The sequence below is a fragment of the Dipodomys merriami genome, unplaced genomic scaffold (assembly GCF_024711535.1).
Source record: "Dipodomys merriami isolate MVZ:Mamm:240054 unplaced genomic scaffold, mDipMer1.0.p SCAF_263, whole genome shotgun sequence".
NCBI classification, from domain to species: domain Eukaryota; kingdom Metazoa; phylum Chordata; class Mammalia; order Rodentia; family Heteromyidae; genus Dipodomys; species Dipodomys merriami.
The window spans coordinates 1406817-1427499 of NW_027204082.1; the positions used below are offsets into that span (position 1 = coordinate 1406817).

A 20683-nucleotide genomic window follows, 5' to 3' on the forward strand; every position below is an offset into this window, starting at 1 on the left:
AGTCACCATGTGAACTGAACGTTATATCCTGAACATGTAAAATCATGTTTGTTAAACTAAAACAGCAATTTTCCTTCTCATGGAGAAAACTGGGACAACACATATCAAGAGGGGCATCTTCAAATATATTTAGGTTTTGTTTTGTTTTTTGCATTTAAAACTGGTATCTGTTGAGTCTTGTTATATTTAGAAATTGCAATGCTTTCCTCTATATTAAGAAAGTTTTTAACTTTCTCAAATGTGCAGATCACCTTTCCCAAATTAGAATTCAAGGAACCAATTCTTAATTGTATTTATAAATGTTAGGTTTTTCCTGCTCTCTCTACTTTCCTGCTCAAAAAGGGCAATTATAATAGTTTCTCTTCCACTTAGAAGCACAATTTTTGGAGCCTTGAGTTGGCTGACTTCAAAATTTGAAATGTCTCTGATGATACACAGCTGTCTTCATTTCTTAATCATAGATGTCTAAAGCATTCCAGGAGGCTGACTCATGTACCTGGAGAAATGGACCATGTTTTCTCATTCTCTCTCATGAAGCTCTTGTCAGATTAAGAGGTTTCTGCTTTATTCTGCAAGGGATTTAATTACAAGATGACTGGATACATTCATACATTTCTTTGCCATCTCTTTCTTGTTCTCTTACATATTTATCTCAAACCCAAATGCACTACTTTCTGACTTTCCTTTCCTTCAATCATTATCCTATGGCAATTCACTTAAGCCACCAATATGGCAAAACTTCATTTTCTTCCAAACAGCCATTTGTGGTCAAGGAAAAACAGATCTATTTGTGTTGTATGTAGCCTACCACTCACCGCAGGCTATCACATTAAATAGACAGGAGTTTTTGAGCACCTCACATAGGCTATGCTCAAGGGTAAGCAATTCAGAAGGAAATTTTCTTAAGTTCTTCGTTGAATGGGTCTCAGCTTGTGACTCCCAAACAGCTACCTTTCCTCAAAAGAATTCCATTATTCTACAACAGCAGCTCTTCTCTCCTGCTCTTTCAGAGAGCAGGTGATTTGCTAAGCACTTCCCTCCACCCCAGGAGCTTCCATCTGCAACCCAAAGCTCATCTATAATGAAACTTTGTGTTTGTTGGGGATAGAAGAATCAACAAGGATGCAGAGATATACTTACATACCTGAACAATTCCACTTGAAAAATCTACACACTTGACTACTTGTAAACTATACCTTAATAACTCCACTAGCAAAACCACCCAGCCTCTCGATATACCTACTATTTTATATAACAGATATAACAGAATTGTCTATATACATGTATTCTATCCCCAAAGGCAAACCAGCAAAATCAAAATCCTTCCTACCTAAAATTTTATTAGTTTTCTGTGTTTTCCATTCAATTAAATCAAACATCATTAGAGTAAACAGGAAACTTTAAAGAAACTCATAGAAGTGAAAGGATCAGGAAACAGCTCTGAAGAGCTGTAGGAGAACCTAAGGTCACAAGTCAGTGGCCCAGAGTCTTCTAATTTCTTTAGTGTACAAAGACCACATGTGAAGGTCTCAAAAGTATCCTAGAAAGAATGGGTAGAAGAAGAATCCTCTATCCAGCTCCGTCTCTGCACTTAGTTACTTTCAACCACAGAAAAAAAATCTCTTCAGTAAAAACATTCACCTTAATAAATCATATTACATGGAGAACTAATAAACATTCAGGCAATTTGAGATTTTTATTGAGAAAATAGCCATTTTGACATTATATCCAGTTTTTCATTTGTTAGAATAAACTTTTTACAATATTGATCATTATTAACACTTTTAGGTATTTATACATAGTCTCTGAGTAAAATATAACCATACTAGGCAAGGCTAGAATACTGATATTATAGTCAACATAGCTTATTTTAAGACTGTTTACTTTATAATGAAACTAGAATTTGCATGCTAGAACAGATGTTTAAAATGTTTACAGTTCAAAGATAGGTTTGATGGGACAAAACCATTTGGAATATAAAATATTTCCTGTTTTCTGTCCATCTTCCAAAAAACTAGTTATGTTACAATCAAGTCACAATTTTCCTTGGACATAAATTTTAAAAATGAAAGATATTATTTCCTTTTTTTCAAAAAAGGAAGAAAATAAATTCATAAGCGGAATAAAATTCATCTTTATGCAGCTAACTTAAAACCTTGAGTATGTCCCTCTTTCTCCAAAAGATAGCTGCCAAGAAGGCAGGAGAAGCAGCAAATGATCCGAAGAACAAATGGCTAGGACAGCCTTCTTCACAGTGCATGACTTGTTGAGGACTGATGCAAACCCTGGCAAGTCATTTTTTGATGATCTGGGATATGTAAACCAAATGATTAAAAGACACTTTTCTAAATTTGCAAAAGAAAAGCTGAAGAATCAGAAGAACTTTTCATGTGGCTAGATGTCCATCCTTGTACCATAACTCAAAGCCTAAGGCAAACTTCATACAAACACTTCCCCGAAACATGGAACTCCAAACATGAAAATGTATATATTGCAAAAAACAAAAAACATCCTTGTGCCTCATTAGTGGTCTGGTTTTACACTCTGAAGTGAAATAAAATCTATCTGAAATTTGGAGACTTTGTGAAGTTTACATTTTTTCAGATGTAGAGTCTGCTAATTAAATGTTAACTATAAACTCCCATCCTAGAAGTATACACACATAATCCTTGTTTAGACTATGACTTTAATAACAGAAAACAACTTGAAACTATTACACTTATTTGCTTTGTCATTGAAGCAACATAAAATCATTTATAATAATCTCCATTGTCTTTTTTGATACTTTTTAAAGCACAAGAAGAAAAGGCTTGGAAAATTGTTCTGGAATTACAAGTTAGTTCCCATTGCCTAATAACTGTTCCTGACACAAACCACCAGTTCAGACCCCTACCCAGCCGTGCCAGGTTTACTAGAGCTCTGGGAGAAAGGGCTGTATTAACCAGGGTCACCCCACAAACTAAATAACAACGAATCTACATCTGGCCTTTCAAGTCCATGGTCCAAGGGAATCCTGATTTGTCTCATATTATCACTGTCATGAGAGGGCAAGGCGAACACTCTAGGGCAACGTTTTCACAAGTATATTTCTCAGAACACAAATCCCACAACTAAACATCTATTTTAAAAATCCACGTGTAAACAAACTAGGCAAATGGTGTATGAAATAGAGGCACTTAATGAAAACCATAAATGCTCCTCCTATGAAATGCATGTGGCACACTCATACATGCAATCATTGTTTAGACTATTTCTTCAGTAATGAAATAAAAACTTGAAAATTTTCCAAAGCTTGAAGAATGGGAAATGCACATCCAAGGTTCTGAGAAGTCTATAGTAACTTAACTTTGCTTAGTCCAGCATTTTCTAAACTTATTGGACTACAGGAAACCTCCATTGACAAAATCTATTATACTTCTTTAGGAGCTACTTCACCAATAAATGTAATGATGCTATGTTTTTAATCTTATAATTTTAAATTAATGAAGACACAATTAGAACTGTCTTTTGGGGGTTCCTTAAAAAAAAAAACTATTTTGCTCTGAATAAGTTTCTTTTCTTTTTTCTTTTTTTTGGGGGGTCCGGTTGTGGGGCCTGAACTCTGGGCCTGGCCGCTATCCCTCAGTTCTTCAGCTCAAGGCTAGTGCTCTACCACTTGAGCCACAGCGCCACTTCTGGCTTTTTTCTTTTTGCTTATGTGGTGCTGAGGAATCGAACCCAGGGCTTCATGCATTCAAGGCAAGTGTTCTACCACTGAGCCACCTTCCCAGCCCCCAATAAGTTTCTATTATAACATTCCCCTCTCTACTCATTGCACAAGGATGTTCATTCTCTCTAGTAATTCATGAAATACTTCTCTGGAAAAACTAATTTCTGCATCCTTCTTTATTTCCCAGAGTATGCTTCTCTCTCAATCTTAAATTAATTAGTCTTATTAAGACAGATAGTCTGGCTGCTAGTAGTTACTATCTACCCAACAATTTCTAATTTACTTTGCAAACCCTTAAAAGCCAAAGCAAGAAATAATAAAAAAAATTATATATCTCTATGAAAATCAACATTTTGAAGACCTAATAAAACTCAACTAAACCTGAGTATAATGGACTGTTGATTTCCTGTACCAATGAATTTCTGAAAATAACTATGAAATGACACTAACAAGTAAATATAAATCCACACAGCTGCACAATAGCAAAAAAACGATTTAAAAATATTTCTTACCACTAAGAACATCTTTTATAATACCATCATCACAACCCAAATCATCTCTACTGTTCTGCTCAGGATTCCAATTATAAAAATAACTAAACCAAAACAAAGTCAATTACAAACTCCTTTTGAGCTTAAAATAGCACATAGGCATGTCACACCTTCTTCATGGGGGGGTGGTGTCTTAGTGAACATCTCAAACTGCCTATCTGGAGATGATAAATACAACACAGAACTAGTGCATGAAGATTCAGAACTTTTTCAAAACTTTTATTCTCAAAAATGCCCCAGTTACCATAGAAAAAAACATATAATTAGAAAGAAAAAAAACAGATTTATTGATATCCCAAGGAAAAGATGTTTTTGGTTTTACATTGCCCTCCCTCTCTTCCCTGATCCCTTTCTTTTCTTTCTCCCTTCCTCCCTCTCTCCCCCTCTCTCTTTCCCCTTCCCTTCTTCCTTCCCTCCATTCCCAACTTCCCTGCCTTTCCTTTATTTAAAAATATTTAATTTATATTATGTATATTATATTTCTGGAACTAAGTATGTTTGGACTATTACATTTTTAAATCATGGTTATGTGGATAATGATAAATTTATTGAATTTTGTTCTTTAAAAACCATTTTATTTAGAAATAGAGACTCACAAGACATTATAAAAATAGGAGATATCGCATGTCCCCATTACTCAGCCTCCTGTCTATAAACAAGCATTTATATGTTCATTCTAAAAAGGTCAAGGTTGTTGACAGCTTATGAAAAACTGCTCCCAAAATCTACTAGGCCTGGTAAATGCAAGCTTTCAGAGGAGGCACCAAAGAAACAAACCATCAAATTCAAGTATCTCTTTTTTTGAATCCCTAGTTTTCTAAGCAAACCCTTACTGTTACCAGTTGTTATCTCTTTTTGTGTTTGTTTTCCAATTATCATTGATGTACAAAAATTTTTTTTTTTTTTTTTTGGGTCCAGTCATGGGGCCTGAACTCTGGGCCTGGGCGCTGTCCCTCAGCTCTTCAGCTCAAGGCTAGCGCTCTACCACTTGAGCCACAGCGCCACTTCCGGCTTTTTCTTTTTGCTTATGTGGTGCTGAGGAATCGAACCCAGGGCCTCTGGCATGCAAGGCATGCGCTCTACCACTGAGCCACCTTCCCAGCCTCTGATGTACAAAAATTTTAACTTAGCTATGACTGAAATAATCCTTCCCATTCTTTCATATATGTATAGATATGAAAATAGATGGATCAATATTATAAATGGAAACAAAAATACATGTTTTTATAAAATCTCTCATCCTTTAGTACCCCCCCAAAAAATTCAAGCACACCTAAGCTAAAATTTGATATGTTATTGTCAATCTTTTGATGAAGTCAAAAAACAGTTTTGAAAGAAAAACCATCTTTAATGTTCCTTATAGTCTCTTTAGTGTTAAGTAGTTACTATTATGCATGATTGATATGGACTGTTGGTGAAGGATTTTCTTCTTATGGAAATTATCTAGCCATTTTTTAAATCTTATACTATCAAAAATAAACACAAGCATACTCCCTCCTTTTCATATTATCTTCCACCATTACCTGTAAAAGACAATGGTTCACAGTGTTCTGTTTAAGGTTGTGGACCATTTTTCTCAGTAAATTCAAACTATCCAAAATAATATCCTGACACTGTGTCTATAGACCTTGTGTAGCATAAAAGAAAAAAAAAAAATTTTGTCCAAGAGCTTCCTCTATGTGTGGCTGGCTCCTAGTTTATGCTCAGCTATAGCTTTCTTATCATTTCATTTGTATATACAAAGAAAACTCAAGTATCCCAACATAAAAATTGTCAAATTACATTTTGCATCTCAGAAGTGGTAGTCTGGAAGCACAATATATAATAGAATGTAAGGCTATAGGCAATGCAAAGCAGAGATGACCAAAAAGTAAACAAATCATTTTGATAGTATACAAAAAAAAATACTTGTTATGTTAAAATGACCCTTTTAAGTCAAATTCAACATATGAAACCACACAGTACTTCTTAGTTGAATTCTGTGTATCATGAGAACATGACTCCCATATTCTTATAAATATATAAACATTTTCCTTCCTCACAGTCTTTTGTAGATTTATCAAAAGAATAACCTATATAACCTAGCATTATCTTTTCTTTTTATCTATGGAGAGATTTGAGGTCAGATGTATTGTTCACTTTTATAATCTGTTACTGTTGATAGAGTTTTTTCTTCTACAATTTTTTTTTCAGAAATTAATTATAATTGTCCTGTTTTACATGTGTTTTGCAATTGTAAGCCACTTCAAATGCTTTTTGGAAGGTCTAATACAAATCATAATTGAAAATGACTAACCCTGACTAAAGCATAAACAGATGTCTGATTAATGTGCTTAACTATTCTTTCCCAATATTCATCAATTCTAGAAAATAATAAATCACAGTCATTATTTCCAACACAAAATATTCATACAGATTTCAGAATGCTGAAATAACAAACTGTCTTTGAAGATGAGCAACAGCCAATCCCACCCCTCCCTCACTCCCTCTCCCGCCCCCACATACAACCATTGTTAGAGAAGTAATGTGAAACTCATTGGTACTTTCACTAAATGCATCTAATCTTCACCACCATGATTACCTTGTTTCTCACATAGTTAAAACTATCAAGAGAAAAAAACAAAACCTCTTGTATCATGTATAAACACCTACCTAAATACAGAACTGGGAGGATGAGGGTCAAACACAAGTGACCTCCACTCAGCTTATGAGTCTCTTGACAACAAGGCTTGTTTTCTTAACATATGGGTTTCTGCAGGACTCGGTAACATTTGCTGAGCACCATAGTAATCTTTTAGGACACTAATAAAAAAGAGTCCTATTTTTTTTTTTAATCCCAGAAGTGGGATTTAAAACAACAGAAGCACCTCACCACTAAAATAAGCAAGTTTCTATTATAAGGAAAACTACCACACAGCAAATCCTTGACCAATTCAGCAGCCAGTAAATAGAAAATAGTCATAAAAATATGCTATTTCAGATTTATTCCTCTGGATCCTCAACAGTAATTAAAATATATGGAACACAATTAGTCATCAGAAAGCTGTGACTACATATATGCATGTTATGAAAGAACACTGGTCTGAGTCAAGCCTAGAGAACACAGACCAGATGCACAGTAGGTGTTTCAATTACCCTGGCCATAGGCTTCTCCTGAGTAGTATCTAACAACTGGGTAAGGTTTACAGCTTAACACAATAAAGATGACCAAGACATTCAGTTTTGGAATCAATACATGAATAAGACAATTGAGATGTTCTATAAATACATACATCTAAAGCTGCCATATTTACCCTGTAAACTAAAAGACCCCTAGAGACCACTTATTAACCTATAAGGAACACATCAGCAAAAATTATGCTATTCTGAAGTGCATTCATGAGATGAATATAATATGCAACCACTCTTACTGTTTATATATGCAGTTCTAAATCCCCAAAAGGTTAGACTTATGAGCATAAATAAAAGCACATTCCTCATTGCTTCTTAAAGTTAAATACAAACCTTTCTACTGAAATGAAGTAATTTGTATTTTTCCTAGATCCTAAAATAGGCATCAGATTTCTAAACAGAAGAAATAAAGTCTCTGCCAAAGAGCCATATATTATATATGCAGACAAGTATAAGAAAACCAAGTTAATAAATTGAATAAATTATCTTGAATAAATTAAGAATACACATTCAGAACAGAATTGTAGCTTTTGGTCAGTAACATATGAGCAAAAGGCAAAAATCTGCCAAGTTTAAGGCAGGTTTTTTCATACAAAGTACAATGTGTTTTCTCCCCCCACCCACCACATTCATTTAGCATTCACCTTTATTTAAAAAGCAGTGCCAAGCTAGCATACAAGCTTTTTAGTTAAAAGAAAAAAACAAATATCATAGAAAGTTTCTTTTGTGTTAGTCTTCCTTATACCTATGAATGGTATATTCTATTTGCCTTCACACCCGTGGTGTTAAGAGATTACCGTGACAATCATAAGACTTGGCCACAAAGCACAATAACTGTCAGGGTGACAGCCTGTGCGAAGAATTACTCTCTTCTGCTGGAGTCAATTTAAGTGTTGGCAGTTTCCGAGGAGGAAGCTGAGGGCTTTGGCGAAGGTTGTCATCCATCTGTAGAAAGTATAAAAGATACATCTGACTAAGGCTGTGGCACCACTTATGTGGACTGTGGCCTCCCCATCCAAACTACAGCAGAGAACCATATGTTTGCAGAACTGCTGGAGAAATCTTTTTCTTACAAATAGTCTCTCAAGAATTGTAAAGGTCATACCTCAAATACCAGCTGACTCAGTATCTGTAAAAAAAAAGCAATGTGGCTCATTCTTGATACCTTCACAAAATTACCCTAACTCCACAAAATGAATACTCTACTAAATTACATCATAGCTCACCCAGTTTAAGAGGCGTTTATAAAAATAAAAGTTAAAAATAATAATTCTGTTACCCTAATGTCCACTGCTTATGAAGTATGTTCATGTACAGTATCTTGTTTGATTTTCCTAACAAGAAGAAAAAAAGGGCAGACATCATACTTCCCTATTATTCAGATGAACCAAATGAGGTTCAGAAAGGGCAAGTGATGTGCCCTGGGCCCCACGGCTGATATTTGTTGCAATGTGGTTGTTCTTTCAACTATACCTATTTAAATTAATCACTGTGATTAATATTACACTCAAAAAAGATGAGCTTTCCCAAGCTAAAAGTATGCAGACCAAAGGAAACTAGTAATGGGGCAAAAAGAATAAATTCTTTAGATTTAAGAGGTTCTCCAAACACTGGATCAGTTCTAAGATTGCCTTAAAGAAACAAATTAATATGGAACATGTTAAGAAAACGTCCAAGAACTTCAGACTTAACGCAAAACATATTAGTATTTTTCAAATACTAGGATAGGGATTATTCAGCACTCAACCAGACCCTCAGTGAACTACTCTTTTTTTTTTTATATTTTTAAAAATTTCATTGTGAAGGTGAGGGGTTACAGTTACGTAAGTGAGGTAATGAGTACATTTCCTTTTGAACAGCATCACCCCCCCTCATTCTCCCTCAGTTTTTCCTCTTCCAACTTCCCTCCCCACAAAGTTGTATAGTTCTTTTTCTAGTGGGTTAGGAACTATTATTAATCACAGTATCCCACAAAGTGCAAGTTTCAGGTCCTTGTGTTGAGGTCACTATCTGTTTAACTTCAAGTTTCAAGTCCTTGTGTTCAGTTCACTATCAGTTTAACTTCATAAAAGACTTTAAAGCAACTGCCATCAAAACACAACACCAGCAGAAAACAGCATCTTATTGTCTATATGATAGGCAGGCTCTTTTACAGTTTTGTATTTGTACAGAGTATTCGATTCTCCTGCCGTAATCATCTCAAAATTCTTTTATAAAGCACAGAGGGAGCATTTTGGCAGAGGTTATGGGGGGTAGGGGTGCAGGGGTAATAAGAATAAAAGATAAACTTTTGTTTTCCAGTGGACAAAGTATTAACACTGAACTATTTTGGGCAATGGTGTTGAGCTATTTTCTTTCTTACAAGAATTTCTTCAAACATCATTCATTTTAGATTTTCTACCAAAGTGAATAGCTATGGCTAACAAGATTGGTAGCTCTACCATCTTGTTTTTACCAGCAAACCACAGACTTCCTACAGAAGAACAGGTATGAGCAAAAAGGAGTGCCTAATTTAATATATCAGAGAACTCTGATACACTGATGATGCTGCACAAAGATGTGTACAAAGTGGTGACAGGATCTCCTGGCTTTACTGCTGAATATGTGGGCATTTCAGTTTTCTTTCCATATTCGTCATGAATTCTCCACATATAGAAAATAGAATCTATAGTGGAGTGATCTTTCCTTAATCCACATGTAAAACTTCATAGACTCCTCAGATTTACTGGACTGAGCAAAGAACTGAGCCAAATCAGGGTTTAACTCAGCTTACAAAACTAATAATAATGAACTCTTCCAATTTTACCACCCAATTTTACTCATTTCTCAAATTATCATAATTCATGAAATAATACCAAAAAAACCCCACAGGTCATTCAGAGAATAACAGTGACATATATACTAGCAAATCTAGTCTGTAGTAACAGTTCTGTAATTTCATCCATCAGCTAGATGGCTGACTACTGAAGAAAATAAATGAAAGCTTATGCCAGGCACATTTCTAGGGATTAAGTTTCCTTTCTACTTTTTTGTCATCTGAGAGACCTTGGAGAGGTGACAAAGCTACTCTCAAAGCTTCAGAGGCCTTATGCATAAAATGGGTAGTGTTAGTATCAGCATTCAGAGATGTTATGAGGCGAATGAGATAACCCCATATATCTAGAAAAGAATAAAACACTGTTCATTTGTATAAGAAACAAGTGAGGAGAAAAAGGGCAACACTCTTGTGCTTTTCTGAATAGAATTTCCCTTGAAATGTCTACTGTTGGCTCTCTCCCTTATATTGTTCCTGAAAATCTCTCTCAAAAATAAACACCCCCTAAAATGGAAAAGCATCCATAGTGGGGTAAAAATGTAGACTACATTCAGAACAGTAAAGGACACACAGGAGAAAAACAAAAAAAAGTACATGTGGAAGAAAGAAATGGACATTATGGTGCTGTTAATAAGACAGCACAGGTGCTTATAATCCCAGGAAACAGAAAACATTTGTAGTTTGTGTTGTCATTGTTTTGTATAAAGCCAATCTTTAGGGATTCCAAGCTTAATAGATACATACTGTGTGGTAAAAATAAACCTATACCATTGTCTATTTTTCCCACAGCAAATAGGCCACTGTTGGCTTCAAACACTAAATTAGGGCTGGGAAGGTGGCTTAGGGATAGAGTGCTTGCCTTGCATACACGAGACCCTGGGTTCAATTCTTCAGCGTCACATAAGCAGAAAAAGCTGGAAATGGGACTGTGGCTCAAGCGGTAGAGCACTAGCCTTGAGCTGAAGAGCCGAGGGAGAGCACCCAGGCCCTCAGTTCAGGCCTCACGACAGAGAAAAACAAAGCAAAACAAAAAAACACTAAATTATATGCAGTTTAGTAAAAGTACATTTAAGATGCTATCTGAAATATAAACTTCTAAAAAAAAGAAAGAAGGTAAATTAATGCATAACTCAAATTACAACATTGGCTACAGAAGGAAAATACTAGTCTACTTTAAAATAATGATTGAAGTAAACATGACCTTTTCAATCAAGTTGGATTCCTTATTTACAAGTTGTGTGAGTTTCTGCAGATTTGCATCTACCATTTCTTGTCCAGCGGGAGAGATGCCTAAGAAGCCAGGATAGAAATCAGAAAAAGATAGGAAATTTTGAAAGCCTTGAAAGCTGTTTAGATTGAAAGACTTTTGAGTCTACTAACCCTCCCAATTACCTCACCCTCCAAAATATAAATATAGACAAAGGGAAAAACCATTCCGGGCTCAAAAGCAATGTTAGGAGGTAATGTCCAAAACCAAACTCGAAACAAAAGGATTAAAATGCATTCATGAAGACTATGAGCCAAGTGACATGCAGCTAGCCATAGTAATTAGTAAAAACACAGCAGTCTTTCATTCCTCTTTTCCTTCTGAAATTTAATTGTATCTTTCCCTCATTCGTTTTAAATAGGTCTTTGGCCATAACTATTTGAATAGTGTGGTAATACAGTGACTGCTAAACAGTTATCCACTAGGTGTTAAAACATTTACAGGGATTTTTAAAAGAACAAGTTTCTGGGCATTATCCCTAAAAGATTCCGATTTTGTAAGCCTGATCCAGGACTCAAGATTTTGCTTTGCTATATTATCAGGTTTTCTGGCCACTGCTCATTGTCTCCCAATCTACTAACACTCCCTAGATACCAAACACATAACCCAGCTTGAAAAATAAACTGTCCACTTAAGCCAGTTAGTTTTAACTGTTGTTTCTTAAGTGGACAATTTCACCCAACTCTCCCAATACTAATTTAGTATTACAATCAGTTAAGTACAAGGCCCCACACTCAAAAGAATCATATCCTCAGTGACAGGTGTCCTCTACTTACTATATACCTCCAGTCTGATGCAATCAGTTTTCAAGTAGTGGAATCATAGGAGTGTACCTCACCAAAATCAATCTGCTACTGATTTCTGTTCACGCAGGAAAATGCTAGAAGCAGCAGGTATAAATCATTTAAAGTAATTGGCTATTTGCATTAGGTTAAATACTATTTTAGCAAGGACTCAATAACTGTGGTTGTTAATCTTTCAGAAGAAAATGTGATACTTCAAAGGGGGAATGTTTAAAAAGGAGACTCACAAAATAAAATCCAGAGGAACAAATAAAAGGCAAATTAGTCTAGTCTCTATTTAACTAAGAACTATCATGTGGATTAATACTGAAGTTGGAAAAAATGCAACTTCTTCAAGTGCTATAACCCAGTACTTAAAGACAATACACAAGCCAGGCATGGTGGTACTTGCCTGTAATCCCAATACTCTGGAGGCAGAGACAGTAGGATCATAAATTCAAGGCCATTCTGGATTACATAGTGGGTCTGAGTCAGCCTGAGTTATAAAGCAAGACTGTGTCTCAAAAAAAAACACCCAAAGACTAAGGACACAGTTCAATGGAAGAGTGCCTCCCTAGCATACTCAAGGCCTGAGGTTTGGGAGAATATGAAGATATTCAAGGCAAATACACATTAGCTGATGAGAAGCCAGCTTACCTCCGAGACTGAGCCTAAAGTAACTGTTTAGAATATCATCACAAAATCGGCACAGGTTGGAGAGCTGCTTCAGATGTTCTTGTAAGTGAACTTTAGGAAACCGTATTTTATAAAGAGGTGCAAGAAAACCAAACACATAAGCATCCAAAGTAGAAGGCCTAAAAATAAAGTAACATTTTTAAAGTACATTAAAAATATTAACTTGGGATTCTGATTAAATGAAGTTTTCTACAAATAGACTTGTCAAATCTGAAGTATATAACAATGCTTTAAAAAGTTACTAACCATTTCAGTTCACAATAATTATACAACTAGGGTTTACCCTTTAGGAAGATTGAAAAATACTCTATTATTTAGAAGAAAATTAAGTTGTAAAATACAGGTTCATTTTTTTCCTTACAAGTGTAATTTAAACTTGGGCAAGGTAGGAACAGCCTTGGATATTTTAAATTCATATATACCACACCTCAAGCCAATGTTAATTATCACTGATATGAAAAGTTTCTTACAACTAAAAAAAATAAACATATCAAATCCTTCTTTAAGTGACAAACTCCTTTTTGAAGGGGTAAGGGGACATGCTTTAAATTACTTTTTACTGAATATACATGTGCAAAAATATCAAAATGATTTTCAAGGGCATGAACTTACATATCTCCAAAGAAAAACTGAGATGTTCCCAATCTGTTTGACAGAAGATTTAGGCACTCCTTGGCATCTCTGTATATCTAACAAGGATGAAATTTTATCTCAAAAGTAGGAAGGATGCTATGAAGCTGCTTTTAAGGCAGTATCCCTAGGTTAAGATCATCTGTGCTCTTCCTCCTATCCCTTCCCTGTAGAGCTCTGGTTTGGAGAATAATCAAAAACATACCTGTGCTTCCACTTCTTGGACATGGTAGAGGGGAGGCTCTCCTCTTGTCAAGAGAATCCTATTCAGTGCTCCCCTAGACATTCTTCCAGGTAGGATTAAACTCAAGGGAAAAGGAATTCGTGAGGCAAACCATGGCTTTGTCACAGTGAAGTAATTGTCCGTTTCAACCCAGAATGTGTGAAGCTGCCAAAGGAAAGAAAGAACATTCTCAGGATCTTCTTCGGTCAATTACTATTATTACTCATTCAATGTGATAGTTTTTCATAAGTGAAATAAAATGATCTCATATAAAATTTTCAAATGTATGAGTGTTATTGTTATATTCTAAGAACTAGAACAAAACATAGCACATAGTTGGTACTCAATAAATATTGGCTGAGGGCTGGGAAGGTGGCTCAGTGGTAGAGCGCTTGCCTTGCATGCTTGAGGCCCTGGGGATTCCCCAGCACCACATAAGCAAAAAGAAAAAAGGTGGAAGTGGCGCTATGGCTCAAGTGGTAGAGCGCTAGCCTTAAGCTTAAGAGCTGAGGGACAGCACCCAGGCCCAGAGTTCAGGCCCCACAACTGGACCCAAAAAAAAAATAAAAAAAAAAATAAATAAATAAATAAATATTGGCTGAATTGAGTGAATTACCATTTAACCAATTCTATTCATGGGATTAAAAATGTTTCAAATCCCACAAAGAATGTTTATTTTCAAAATGACATTGGGTTTGTAGATACAGCTCAGTGGTAGAGTACTTGCCTAGCTTGTGTAAGGCCCTCATATTAATACCTAGCAATGAAAAAATAAATATTTTAAAATTAAAATTAAAAAAATTAAACATTATCTTTCATTTTAGTATATCACATACCAACTGAAGTTCTAACCATCCAGTTTCACATTAGTATGAAAAAGCAAGATTAACAAATAAGTGAAATTTCCTCTTTTAATCTCTTCTCAATATTTTCCTTCTACAGGGATTACACTTTCACTGAAGTCACTAAAATGCTGTAGAATTCAGGCATGCATACCACAGCAGGGAGAAGCTTTTCTTCAAGTAGAGCTATGTAAGCCAGTGTATCGGCCCCTTGCTTTGCTGAGAGTTCATAATCTGCATTATAGTTCTATGGAAAAACAAAACAGAACAAAAGTTTAGAACTTCCCAAAAGCAATGAACGACAAGAAAGAGTATCCCAAGAACAATGAAGCTATATAAGTTAGGATTCTTATTTCTCCTCACAAATGGCAAACATAATGGAAAAAGGAAAAAAGAAATACAAACCAATGAACAGCCTTATTTAATGAACATAAGGTTCTCAGTACTGTCAGGCATACAATAAATATATGGTAGTTATAATTTTTAATTAACGTCTATTATTTAAAAAGTTGTTAAAGACCTACTTTATAACATGGCATGTAGTTACAAAGTTAACAAATAAAAGTAATTACTGGAAGAGAAAACACTTCTAATTGGTTACATTTTTCTCCAGGAAAAAAAAAAGAAAACCTAATTTAGAAAAAACACAATTTTAATACATTGGAGTTTTATCTTATTTTGTTTTTGTGCCAGTCCTAGGCTTGAACTCAAGAGGCTGAGTGTTGTCCCTGAGCTTTTTTGCTCAAGGCTAGTGCTCTACTCTTGAGCCCCACTTCTGGTTTTTAACTGGAGCTAAGTCTCATAAACTTTCCTGTCCAGGGTTGCTTCAAACCACAACCCTCAGATTTCAGCCCCCTGAGTAACTAGGATTACAGGCATGTGACACTGGCACCTGGCCCGCACAGTTTTGCTTAAAAGTATTCTAAATACATTAGGCAATATTACATGTTCAAACACTTCAGATACACTGTTTCATAAAACATTTAATTTATTCAGTCATATAAATGCTTTTTAAAAATAAATAGCTGCTATTTGGTGAATTCAGATGTACCCAGTACAGAATGGATAGCACTGTGTAAGTGAACTGACTTTGCTATGAATAAATATAATAATGAATAGTTAAATTGAATCTTATTTTATATTAATTTCAATAAAAATCAAAACAAAGTGTATGAAAATAAACTGACTATACTTTGCCTTGACTTTTTTAATATCCATAATTTTATTACAAAATTTTTAAAAATGCAACATCCTAAAAAACCCAAAATTTATGATACTCATTCCTATGAGGTTTGCTGTACTACAAGAAATTAAAGAAACCATTAAATATTTAGGAACATTTAACATCAAAAGCTTTAAAATCTGACTGTAAGTGGTAGCCCCTCAAAAAGCTACCATCTGCATAATTCACCATGACTTTTAAATCAAAGTAAAACTCATGCTTTGCAGCAGTGATTATCAAGTCTACTTGGTATGAACTTCTGGTATCTCCAACTGTCTAATGGATTTTTAAAATACTAGAATCAAACAAATTAATGGAAAAAAAATATCATTCGGGAATCAAAATCTACTTCACAAGGAACCACCCACCTGTTTCCTTAAAAAGTTTAGTATTTTTGCAGGCTGAGAAACAATGCTGTCTTCAGTTGTCAAAATTGGTACATCACCTATAATCAAAAACAGATAACATACAAGGAGACATTATGATTTCCTCTAAAAATTCGAATACCTTAAGAAACAATACCAATTGCACAGTTGGAAGGGAAAAATGAGTAAGACTGTCTCAGGCTTTATTTTTTTCCCCTTTGTTTTTTCAATGACACAAAGAGCAGCTCTGAAGAACATTTTCACTTCTCTTGGTTTCCACTGAGTTGGCTTGCTGTATTACTCAAATCCTAAGCAACACATAGCCAAAGGCATGGAAAGAAGAAACTAAAATCCCAAAGTACCCTAGAGCTGTATGCCTCAAAACTTTAAATAGAAGGAAGGGACTTTAAAGGGGCAGAAAAGGGGTATCTAAAAATGCACACTGTACCTCTTGAACCTCTCCAGGTGTTATCTATAACATTGACTTTCAAGGGCGCACCAGAAAACTTGGCATAAGCCTGTAACAGAGTTGGCAATAAAACGTTTTAGACCGAGGACGTCATGCAAATGTGCAGCGCAGCTTTGGTTCACATTCCCTGCTCCCCCTGAGAACAGCGGCCTGCTCCCCGCCCGCACCGAGAGGCCCGCACGCGCGCTGCAGCTACCGGGTGTGGGACTCCAAGTTCCCAAAAAGGTCCTGGGGGTGCGGGGACGCCGCCGCGAGGCCGTGGCGTCTCGGGGCCCAGCGCGAAGCCAAGAGGGTCCCGCGGGGTCGCAGGCCGGGTGGGTGCCAGTGAGCCCAGGGGGCGCGGCCAGCAGCGTCCCGGGCCGCCAGGGCCCCGCCGCGCGGCGGGCAGCCAGAGCCAGGTCCACCCGGCTGCTAACGCCGGGCCCCTCCTCCCGCGCCCAGCCCGCGAGGCGTCCTCACCAGCACCACTAGGGACTCGCTGTGCACCGACGGGAGTCCCCAGCCGCCTCCCCAGCAACTGAGCTCCATGGGGGCCGCCATCTTGCCGGGAACGACCTCTGCTACCCGGAAGGACTTTGGCACGTGGGAATGCGGGGCGGGGCCAGAAGGAGAAGACATTTTGACGTCCTGGAGAGAGGCGCTGAGGATCACGGGAGGATTTAAAAGGGCATTTAGCTGCAGCTTGGTCTGGGCGCCACATATTTGTATTGACTGTGTGATAAGCCTTCCGACGGCTTTGCTGGCTTGATATTCGTCTCTGTGTAAAATAAGGAGAAGGTCATTTACGAGACTGTTGTGTTGAAAGTGATGACATGGCGCCGGGAGGTAGCTCAATGGCAATGCACTTGCCTAGTAAATGCAACATCCTGGCTTCGAGCTCCAGTGCCAGAAAGAAATGACAGAAACAGAAACAACAGCAACAATAATAATGAGTGGAGAGTATGAGCTCGGCATGCATCAGGCCCTTGGTTTGTTCAATCCTGCATCCCATGTGTGGGTCCTCTACCGGCCTTTCCAGTCTCAATCCAAGTTGCATCCCTATATTACATTGTTCCAATCTCCTTAAAAGCAACCACATTCCTGACATATAAAGGTAAGTTTTTCCTTCCTTCCGTGCTACACCAACCTGAAATAGCTTTTTTCTCCATTCAACCCTTCCCTGAAAATGAGCTTCACTATCCTTTTCTTAGGCTGGCTTTAGAAAGTAGGACCTTCTCCTGGCTTCTTGCCAGTCCTTGTACGTTTTTGAAATTTGCTTGTATTAGCATTTATAGACCCTTTTTACTTTCCACTATAGAAAAGCTTTTTGAGAACAGAATGAATTGGTTTCATAAGTGTGTGACCATAGAGTCATACAAGGGTGTATGCTTAGGTAGGCTTCTCATTTAGCTAATGGTCTGCCATTAGTCCCCTCATTATGTTTTGGAATTTTCTTCTTTCTTCAGTCCCACTGAGATGGCTGGGTTCCGTTAAACAGATGAAACCTCAAAAGAAACCTATGAAAATTTTCACAAAAATACCATTCAATAAATATTTGTTAGATCCTCCCTTACTACTTACATAGCTGGCTAAATTACACTTGCAATGAAAGATGATTTTTTTTCATGCTTCAAAAACATTCCAGAAATGGGTGGCTAATACCTGTAATGCTAGCAACTCAGGAAGCAGAGACCTCAAGGATCATGATTTGAAATCAGCCTGGCAGAATAGTCTTTAAGATTCCATCTTTAATCAACAAAATAGAGGCATAGCTCAAATGGTAGAGCACTACCTGTGAACAAGAAAGCCAAGTGAAAGTATAAGGCCCTGAGTTAAAACCCTAGTACCTGCAAAAACAAAACAACAAGCAAACAAACAAAGCACAGAGTTCTTAGAAATAGAAAGGAAAAGATATATCAAAGACCTGGGAAATATATGGCATATACACAGTTAAGTCTAAAAACCCATTTATTGAGCAGGTAATATGTCTTAGACATTAAGATTCTGGGAGAATACAGAAATAGATAAGGCATAAATTATATCCTCAGGAGTTTATAGCCTACAAAGGATATATACAACTAGATATAGGGAGTTAAATTGCCATGAGCAAATTTAAAGATATGAATAAAACACTCAAAAACACAAAGTAGTGATAATGTATCCTAAGGAGGATTAGTGAGGGCTGGCTATTTTGTTTTCAGCATAACAAAAGTAATCTAAATTTTCAGATTCAAGTAATGGACCTCACTGTTTTGGAGAATTAAAATCCAAAGTCATGCAACTCAGAATCTGTTGACTGCATTTGAGTCTTTTTAAATGCTCTCGCACAGAGAATGTAGCTTCCCGAGTCTTGTTTTTAGAGTATATGGAGGTTGAGGGATGTAAATGAACATTCTTTGTGCACAGAAAGTCTGATTGCTGAGTTTGGCTTTTTCCCTCAGTACTGCTACTAGATATAATTATTTCATTTGCATTAAAGAAAAACTAAATCTCTTAGTACTGAATTGAGACAGAGAAACATGTTTCATTGCATCTGATGAGAGAATATTCACATAAATTTATTTGTGCCTAGTTAATAGTAATCTTTTACTGTTGTAATTCCTCCTGAGAGTCTATATCTACTAGATTGAATTTTAAAGCCCTAGTGTAGCTGATTGCACAATCAAGCTGAATATTGTTACAGAGAACCACATGGAAAGCTGAAACCTTCAGAAATTATGCCTGGTATGGGTACTTGGCCCCTGTGCCTTTTTCTGGCTGCGAAGCGTATTGTTCAGAGTTCATCAAAATCATAATTTCAGATTTTTACCAGAAAGGATACTATCTGCAAAATATTCATGTATGTGTGGGATGTCCTGAATCACAGCTTTATAATGAGTCTTCCAGACAGTGTTTTCCCTGAAAAAGAAATTTTATTTTTCAAAAGATGGACATAAAAATGGATTCATGTACTGCTGGTCATTTGAACTCAGGAGACCTGACTTTGGCATCCATTCTTGTCTCTTATGTGTTTCTTAACTTGGGAACCATGATGAACGTCTGGGAATATCTTTTGTTTGATTCAGAATCTATGAAGTAAATGTATCAAAATGGAACCCCCTTGTACAACTAATAGATGCTAAGAAAAAATTATTCTTAAAAAAAAAGGAGACTGTGAAATGGAGTTGCTGGCAAGGGTGAAGGATTTGTTTTAAGTAAATTTGCAGCATAATCCTTTATAGAGAGTTAAACTGAACATCTTTTATTGTCCCTTAGGGAGGAAAAGACTAAATACAGAACAGAATTTAGGAGAGTTGTGTTTTAGGTTGGCCCCTCGACCATGTTTTTTGTTTTGTTTTGTTTTTGTCAGTCAGTGGGGCTTGAACTCTAAGCCTGGGCACAGCCCCTAAGCTCTTCAGCTCAAGGCAAATCTCTACCACTTGAGCCACTTCTGGTTTTCTCGTGGTTAATTGGAGATAGGAGTCTCATGGACTATCCAGCCTAGACTGGCTTTGAACTGTGATCCTCAGATCTCAGCCTCCTAGGTATCAAGGATTACAGGTGTGAGCCACCCTAGCCTGCCTGGCCATATGTTTTTTTACCTTAAGTCTTAAGCTCTTTACTTAATAAACCTTTAGTTCTTTTAAATTTCAAGTGTTCTGAGTTTATGTGTAATGAACATTGGGAAATAATTGCCCCCTTGAAGCAATTTCTACACGCTAAAATTGTGTGTGTGTGTGTGCGTGTGTGTGTGTGTGTGTGTGTGTGTGTGGCAGTGCCTCATGCCTGTGTTCTGTCCTTTAGCTTTTTCCCTCAAGGCTACTCCTGGCTTTGCTGGTTACTGAAAGATAAAAATCTCACACAACTTCCTACCTTGATTTCACTCAAAGTGGCAATATTGATGACACAATCAGCATTACTCTTGTAACAAAACTTTTCACATTACGCTATTAAACATATTTGTTAAGGAGCTTCTGTACACC

At 36.6% G+C, this 20683-nt stretch overlaps 1 protein-coding gene across 7 annotated transcripts in view; it reads right to left on the minus strand.

Moving 5' to 3' along the window:
* Positions 1-17283, minus strand: part of LOC138837141 (metaxin-3) — a 36771-nt gene extending 19488 nt beyond the window's left edge. For 2 of the 7 annotated variants that reach the window (XR_011375200.1, XM_070035937.1), the window contains exons 1-9: positions 17202-17283; positions 16722-16791; positions 16277-16353; positions 14841-14933; positions 13827-14009; positions 13604-13680; positions 12953-13110; positions 11448-11536; positions 8229-8376 (exon numbers count right to left, since the gene is read on the minus strand). Coding sequence is in view for 4 of the 7 variants with exons in the window: in XM_070035937.1 (XP_069892038.1) it covers positions 8269-8376; positions 11448-11536; positions 12953-13110; positions 13604-13680; positions 13827-14009; positions 14841-14933; positions 16277-16353; positions 16722-16791; positions 17202-17282 (936 nt within the window). In the remaining 3 variants the exon portion in view is untranslated. The other 5 variants (XM_070035936.1, XR_011375201.1, XR_011375202.1 and 2 more) reach the window with 5 other exon arrangements.
* Between the last annotated feature and the right edge of the window lie 3400 nt (positions 17284-20683).